Genomic DNA, 8591 nt, shown 5'->3' with positions numbered 1-8591 from the left:
ATTTGATTCCTGGTACCACACATATGTAAAATGTAAGCACATATGACTTTAAAACTGGCATTACAGTATTATATATTTCTGTAAGGTGAACAGGCTTCCTGGTTCCTAACAAGGTTTGTTCCTGGTGATTGTGGCTCTGGTGAATGTTATAATAACGTGTGCCAGCCTGTAAATAGTTCCTTCTTGTTTTGTTATATTTCAGACCTCATTGTTTTTTATGCTTTTAGAGTTGTCATACATTCATTGCATAACTGAATAAAAGCTCTTAACATTTGTATATCCAAACCTTCTGTCTGCCAGCCCCCGAATTGAGAAGCGACACCTCAACAAAATATTTTGAATGTGGGCGGGACTTCCGGCTGAGTGTACCCGGAAGATTTGGATGCAAGTTTCTCGGACGTGCATCCATATGTTCGCTTTTTATGTATCGATCATTGGTATTGATTTAATTTAGGTGATTTTATAAACTCAATACCGGGACGATGTTGTCTTTAGATTTCCTTGACGATGTGCGGCGGATGAATAAGCGCCAGGTATGTACGATAACATTGTTTTTGATGTTGTGTGAATGTGACGGATTCTTCCAAGGCTCGTTAGCTAGCTATCTAGTTATGCTAGCAACATTAGTCGGCTGGTTAGTAACACGTTGCTTAAAATGTAAAGTGCTAGCTAGCTACCCAGCTGTCCGTGTGGTCTTATGTACAAATAGAATTACCCTGCTAGCTAAATACGTTACATCGCCTATTGAACATGGATGATAAACTGGGTTGTCAAAATAACTAGCTAGCTAGCAACCTTGCTAAATCAATGTAGCTTTAGCCAGTACAGTTTCCTCTCTGTCTAAATATGGTGTTACGTCAGTGTTCTTCAAACCTGGTACTGAGGACCCACAAAGTGTGCAGACTTTTATTCCAGCCTAAGTTACTAGCTTCTACTAGATTCTACTGATCATCAAGCCCTTTATTAGCTGAAACATGTATATTAGTACTGGGCTGGGACAAACATAGGCTAGGACAAAAGCCTGCACACTCTGTGAGTCCCCAGGACCAGCTGTTGGTAGATCTAGTTATTATAATCAAACACTAGCTCATCTTTGTCTCAACCTGACAACCTGTCTTATTTGTTTTCAGCTCTACTACCAGGTGCTGAATTTTGGTATGATAGTGTCCTCAGCCCTGATGATCTGGAAAGGACTGATGGTTGTGACAGGCAGCGAGAGCCCTATTGTTGTTGTCCTCAGGTAAAGCATTGGTGTTGTCTATAGCTTATATAGATAGAGTGCTTTTCCAGACACTCAAAGCGCTTTACATAGTAAGGGGAAATTCACCACTTTCACCACCAATGTGTAGCACCCACAAACCTACTGATTGTCTGAAGCGCATCTGCTAATTTTCAGTAACCTGTCTATCCTTGACTGTAACATGTCCTTGGTTTCAGTGGGAGTATGGAGCCTGCTTTCCATCGAGGAGACCTTCTGTTCCTGACAAACCGGGTCGAGGACCCCATCAGAGTCGGAGAGATCGTGGTCTTCAGGATAGAGGGCAGAGAGATCCCCATAGTACACAGAGTACTAAAGATTCATGAAAAGTTGGTCTATGATGTTTCTGTAGTTATTGAAACGCGCTAGTTCTCTCTCGGGATGGTTCTCAATGTTGGTTACAAGTTTGAGAAGGCCTACTTCCCCCAAAAAAGTTTGTATTGCTACATAACACTCAAACTAGGCTTTAAATATTCAATATTATTTCTTACCTCGTATGTTTTTTAATACATCTGAATAAATGTGATATTGTCAGAGCAATTTCATAAGCTGCTCTGGGGCCAAGAAATCCATGTATGACTTCCAAACTAAATCTAAATGTTCTTGTTTATTTACTAAATGTTGTTTATCTCCAGGGAAAATGGTGAAATCAAGTTCCTGACCAAAGGTGACAACAACTCTGTAGATGACAGAGGGCTGTACAAGCCGGGACAGCACTGGCTGGAGAAGAAAGATGTGGTGGGAAGAGCCAGAGGGTGAGCATTTATCTCATTCCACCAAAATGATACTAGGCTTAGTCTGCTGTATGACTTCAGTCTAATGCTTCACTTCACTGGACCTATATGATACCATTTCCCTTGAGATATTATTTAGTGCAAAATGAAACTGAACTTGAGTCTGCACTCATCTATCCTGTAGTAGTGGAAGGGCTCAAGCAGGGGTTAAAGTTCTCCGTCACTGCGACGGATTTGAGATCAGTGTAGATCCGCAATAAAAATCTTGGGAGATGGGAGGGCTGATTTGGAGATGTAATACGAAGTTGTATTTTCCCAAATAAATGTATTCTCAAATATGTTATTTTATCTGTTACGCTGTGTGTACTGAACTGACATACTGTTGCTGACACTCGGATGTTCAGAGGAAAATGGGAGTTTAAACTTTAAGAAAATTTTTCAATTTGTCACATCCCTACAGGTGTCAAGTTGCGAGAGCAGTTTTGTCAAATGTATTTTGAAAGCAGGTTTTTTTTTTAAAGAGGAGCTTCCCAATTTTCCATTGCTACCACCTTTATTTCTCTACTCCTTCAATTAGTGGCATCATTTTACAAATGCAGTTACAACCGTAGTTTAAAGCATGGTTTAGGCGTGTCTGCGCAAAGTAGTGATGGGTAGTTTGCGAATGAACAGCTTTTTTTGAGTGGCTGTTTTTTGTTATTTTTGGCTATTTTTTTTCATTTATTTGGCTCCCTGATGTGCATGCTGTTGCTTTTTAAGCAGACATCGACTATCTGCAGATAAATGATAAAAATATTCTCTGAAGATGGTAATTCCTCAGTGCAGGAACAATACAGTGAGGAGAGAGCCTCATTCTGCTCTACGCTCAGTTATTCAGTGCGTTACATTTAGGCTTTTTTTTTGCAGGCCATCTAATAATTTGGTCAGGTAAAAATGTATTTGAACTCAAATTTCACTATCTGACATAATGGTAGGCAACATTTTAGGCTTTAAATTAAGGCTTGACCATTTTTTCATGGTTTTATGTCAATTTCTAAGCACTAATGATGAAGAGCCGTTTGGGAGCCAAATGAGCAGCTCTTTTAGGTGAAAGGAGCCAAACGTTCTGGCTCACCGAAAAGACTCTGAATCACTATGCAACAGAGCTCTAAAAGGGACAATTACATACTTTGTAATAGAAACTAAAAATATCAAATTTTTTGAGTGAATAATAATTAATTTATATATATATATATATTTATAATGAAAGTATAATCATTAATAATAATAACAATCAGGATGTTGTGTCCAATGAGGTAAATGCAGATGGACAAACTCAATGCTTCAGCCTATGTACATTTTATAACCACTATCCTGCATTAGTTGGGCTACAGGAGATAATGGTTATAGCACATCTGATAATATAGACCATGCATAGGCTATATACATGGTCCAATATGATTTTACCAATATTTTATTGTGCACATTTCTGGAGGTGGAAATTTAATTTGAAATGGTTTCAGCATAATTTTATTTTCATTCATTTTGGAGTAGAATGTCCCTTTAAAAAGTCACAAGAACTGAGCTTCTCAGTCTTCTACTTACAAATTATCCCAGGGAGGACCCCGGACCCCCTAAGGAAGGGGACTGGAATTGGTCAAACTCGCAGTTTAGGCCTAATACATGTACAAAATGATCCTCTTTCCTTAAAAGCATGATGGTCGTGACTTTCTTACATGAAAGGGCAGGTTAACTTGGCCCCAGACAAGTTTCAGTCATGGGATTCGTTTTTTTGCTTTAACCCCTGCTCAAGTATTTAACCAGTTGTGTAAAGTACTTAAGTAAACATACTTGAAAGTACTACTTAAGTCATTTTTGTTGTTGTTGTATCTGTACTTTACTATTTATATTTTTGCGAACTTTTACTTACTACATTCCTAAAGAAAATAATGTACTTTTTACTCCATACATTTTCCCTGACACCCAAAAGTACTCGTTACATTTGGACAGGAAAATTGTCAAATTCACGCAAGTCATCCCTACTGCCTCTGATCTGGCACACTCTAATCACAAATGCTTCGTTTGTAAATTATGTCTGAGTGTTGGAGTGTGCCCCTGGCTATCCGTAAATAAATAATATATAGAAAATTGTGCCGTCTGGATTGCTTAATATAAGGAATTTGAAATGATTTATACTTTGACTTTTGATACTTAAGTATATTTTAGCAATTCCATTTACTTTTGATACTTAAATATATTTAAAACCAAATACTTTTAAATACAAATACTGTATTTAACTATTGAAGATGTAATGTTAGGTAACAATTTACTTGAACTGTACATAATAACAGCATCATGACATTGTCATAAACATGTAATCTGATGTTGAATGTTAATTTTGTCTCCAGGTTTGTGCCATACATCGGAATCGTTACCATTCTGATGAACGACTACCCCAAATTCAAGGTAAGATATTTTACATCGTCATCACTAGAAGCAAAATCACTATGTTTTATGAATTGTTGACTAAATTCAGCCTTATTAGGGGCGGTATGCAGGTAGCCTGAAGGTTAGAGAGCCTGAGCAGTAACCAGTCCAGTTGCTGGGTCATATTTTGGGATCTAAACAGTGGGAGGGGAACTGGCAAACGGAAAGCTGTTGTTTTTAGATCCCCGGATCAGAGATACTATTATTCTGTTGTTCTTTGCCTTCCCAGTATGCTGTTCTCTTCCTGCTGGGTCTGTTTGTCCTGGTCCATCGGGAGTGAGGAAGAGACTACCTAACTATCTGCCACAGATGAAGAATTGGAAATCCCCACCCCACCATGCCTTTCAAGACATAATTATGTTGATTATGTCTAATTACGTTGCTTTTTTTTGGATTGTGTGTAGAAATGTGGATAGTGTTCTTTACATTATTAAAAAAACAAGCATTCATTATTTTTGTGAGGGAAATTAGATATAAGTTAAGTAGAATAAAGAGCTGTAATCTTTTTTTTCTTTTTTTAAGAACATGAATCCAACATTTTAGATGGTTAATTACATATTTTGTTTTCACTGTTAATTAGGTTTTGCTTTGCTTAAAGTATTGTATGACAACTGATATATTTGTGACATTAAATATGACATATGTTACCCTCTCCTGCTTTCTGGTAACTTATGCATCTAGTGTTTTCTTATATTCAAGCATAACTTCACTAAAACACATTTGTGCATTTTCAAAATGCCATTATTTTACATGCAGGCTAAATATAACATTTACATATGTCATTTAGCATACGCTCTTATCCAGACTGATTTACAGTTAGTGCATTCATCTTAAGATGGCTAGGTGGGAAAACCACATATCTCAGTCATGGTAAGTACGTGTTTTATATACTGAACAAAAATATAAACGCAACATGTAAAATATTGGTCCAATGTTTCATGAGCTAAAATAAATCTACCAAGAAATGTTTAATACGCACAAAAATATGATTTATCTCATTTTGTGCACAAATTTGTTTACATCCCTGTTAGTGAGCTTTTCTCCTTTGCCAAGATAATCCATATTAAGAAGCTAATTAAACAGCATGATCATTACACAGGTGCATCTTCTGCTGGGGACAATAAAAGGCCACTCTAAAATGTGCAGGTGTCACACAACACAATGCCAGATGTCTCAAGTGTTGAGAGAGCATGCAATTGGCATGCTGACTGCAGGAATGTCCACCAGAGCTGTTGCCAGAGAATGTAATGTTAATTTCTCTACCATAAGCCGCCTCCAACGTTGTTTTAGAGAATATGGCAGTACATCCAACCGGCCTCACAACTGCAGACCACGTGTATGGCGTCATGTGGGCGAGCAGTTAGCTGATGTCAATGTTGTGAACGGAGTGCCCCATGGTGGCAATGGGGTTTTGGTATGGGCAGGCATAAGCTACGGACATGAACACAATTGCATTTTATCGATGGCAATTTTAATGCACAGAGATACCGTGATGAGATCCTGAGGCCCATTGTCGTGCAATTCATCCACCGCCATCACCTTATGTTTCAGCATGATAATACATGGCCCCATGTAGCAAGGATCTGTACACAATTCATGGAAGCTGAACATTTCCCAGTTCTTCCATGGCCTGCATACTCACCAGACATGTCACCCATTGAGCTTGTTTGGGATGCTCTGGATTGATGTGTACGACAGCGTGTTCCAATTCCCGCCAATATCCAGCAACTTTGCACAGCCATTGAAGAGGAGTGGAACAACATTCCACAGGCCACAATCAACAGCCTGATCAACTCTATGCGAAGGAGATGTGCCGCGCTGCATGAGGCAAATGGTGATCCCACCAGATACTGACTGGTTTTCTGATCCACGTCCCTACCTTTTTCTAAAGGTACCTGTGACCAACAGACCCATATCTGTATTCCCAGTCGTGAAATCCATAGATTAGGGCCTAATTCATTTATTTCAATTGACTGATTTCTTTATATTTTTTACATTTACATTTTAGTCATTTAGCAGACGCTCTTATCCAGAGCGACTTACAGTTAGCACATACATTATTTTATCGAACCCACAACCCTAGCGTTGCAAACGCCATGCTCTACCAACTGAGCTACATCCCCTGCCGGCCATTCCCTCCCCTACCCTGGACGACGCTGGGCCAATTGTGCGCCGCCCCATGGGTCTCCCGGTCGCGGCCGGCTACGACAGAGCCTGGATTCGAACCAGGATCTCTAGTGGCACAGCTAGCACTGCGATGCAGTGCCTTAGACCACTGCGCCACTCGGGAGAATATGATCTGTAACTGTAAAATCTTAGAAATTGTTACATGTTGCATTTATATTTTGGTTCACTATATATACACTACCGGTCAAAAGTTTTAGAACACCTACTCATTCAAGGGTTTTTCTTTATTTTTACTATTTTCTACATTGTAGAGTAATAGTGAAGACATCAAAACTGTGAAATAATGCATATGGAATCAAAAAAGGGTTAAACAAATCAAAATATATTTTCTATTTGAGATTCTTCAAATACCTTTGCTTTGATGACAGCTTTGCACACTTTTGGCATTCTCTCAACCAGCTTCATGAGGTAGTCACCTGGAATGCATTTCAATTAACAGGTGTGCCTTGTTAAAAGTTAATTTGTGGTATTTCTTTCCTTCTTAATGCTTTTGAGCCAATCAGTAGTGTTGTGACAAGGAAGTGGGGTATACAGAAGATAGCCCTATTTGGTAAAAGACCAAGTCCATATTATGGCAAGAACAGCTAAAATAAGCAAAGAGAAACGACAGTCCATCATTACTTTAAGACATGAAGGTCAGTCAATACAAAACATTTCAAGAACTTTAAAAGTTTCTTCAAGTGCAGTCGCAAAAACCATCAAGCGCTATGATGAAACTGGCACTCATGAGGACCGCCACAGGAATGGAAGACCCAGAGTTACCTCTGCTGCAGAGGATAAGTTAATTAGAGTTACCAGCCTCAGAAATTGCAGCCCAAATAAATGCTTCACAGAGTTCAAGTAACAGACACATCTCAACGTCAACTATTCAGAGGAGACTGTGTGAATCAGGCCTTCATGGTCAAATTGCTTCAAAGAACCCACTACTAAAGGACACCAATAAGAAGAAGAGACGTGTTGGGCCAAGAATTAAGAGCAATGGACATTAGACCGGTGGAAATGTGTCCTTTGGGCTGGAGTCCAAATTTGAGATTTTTGGTTCCAACCGCCTTGTCTTTGTGAGATGCGGTGGGGGTGAACGGATGATCTCTGCATGTATATTTCCCACCGTAAAGCATGGAGGAGGAGGTGTTATGGTGTGGGGGTGCTTTGCTGTTGACACTGTCTGTGATTTATTTAGAATTCAAGGCACACTTAACCAGCATGGCTACCAGAGCATTCTGCAGTGATACGCCATCCCATCTGGTTTGGGCTTAGTGGGACTATCATTTGTTTTTCAACAGGACAATGACACAACACACCTCCAGGCTGTGTAAGGGCTATTTTACCAAGAAGGAGAGTGATGGAGTGCTGCATCTGATGACCTGGCCTCCACAATCCCCCGACCTCAACCAAATTGAGATGGTTTGGGATGAATCGGACCGCAGAGTGAAGGAAAAGCAGCCAACAAGTGCTCAGCATATGTGGGAACTCCTTCAAGACTGTTGGAAAAGCATTCCAGGTGAAGCTGGTTGAGAGAATGCCAAGAGTGGTTACTACATGATTTAATGTGTTATTTCATAGTTTTGATGTCTTCACTATTATTCTACAATGTAGAACATAGTAAAAAATCTAGGAAAACCATTGAATGAGTAGGTGTTCTAAAACTTTTGACCGGTAGTGTGTATATACAGTGGGGAGAACAAGTATTTGATACACTGCCGATTTTGCAGGTTTTCCTACTTACAAAGCATGTAGAGGTCTGTAATTTTTATCATAGGTACACTTCAACTGTGAGAGACGGAATCTAAAACAAAAATCCAGAAAATCACATTGTATGATTTTTAAGTAATTCATTTGCATTTTATTGCATGACATAAGTATTTGATCACCTACCAACCAGTAAGAATTCCGGCTCTCACAGACCTGTTAGTTTTTCTTTAAGAAGCCCTCCTGTTCTCCACTCA

General features: G+C 39.2%; 1 protein-coding gene across 1 annotated transcript; it reads left to right on the top strand.

The window, feature by feature from the left end:
• Window positions 1-350: 350 nt before the first annotated feature.
• LOC311106248 (signal peptidase complex catalytic subunit SEC11A) lies at window positions 351-5110 on the top strand. Its single transcript, XM_084188419.1, has 6 exons — window positions 351-533; window positions 1131-1240; window positions 1438-1587; window positions 1894-2013; window positions 4380-4437; window positions 4688-5110. Exons 1-6 carry the CDS (start codon window positions 483-485, stop codon window positions 4736-4738), a joined length of 540 nt encoding a protein of 179 aa, XP_084044545.1. The 5' UTR covers window positions 351-482; the 3' UTR covers window positions 4739-5110.
• Window positions 5111-8591: the final 3481 nt, after the last annotated feature.

The sequence above is a fragment of the Coregonus lavaretus genome (assembly GCF_964263955.1).
Source record: "Coregonus lavaretus genome assembly, contig: HAP1_SCAFFOLD_275, whole genome shotgun sequence".
Taxonomy (NCBI): domain Eukaryota; kingdom Metazoa; phylum Chordata; class Actinopteri; order Salmoniformes; family Salmonidae; genus Coregonus; species Coregonus lavaretus.
This window is presented reverse-complemented; position numbering and strand designations above follow the sequence as displayed.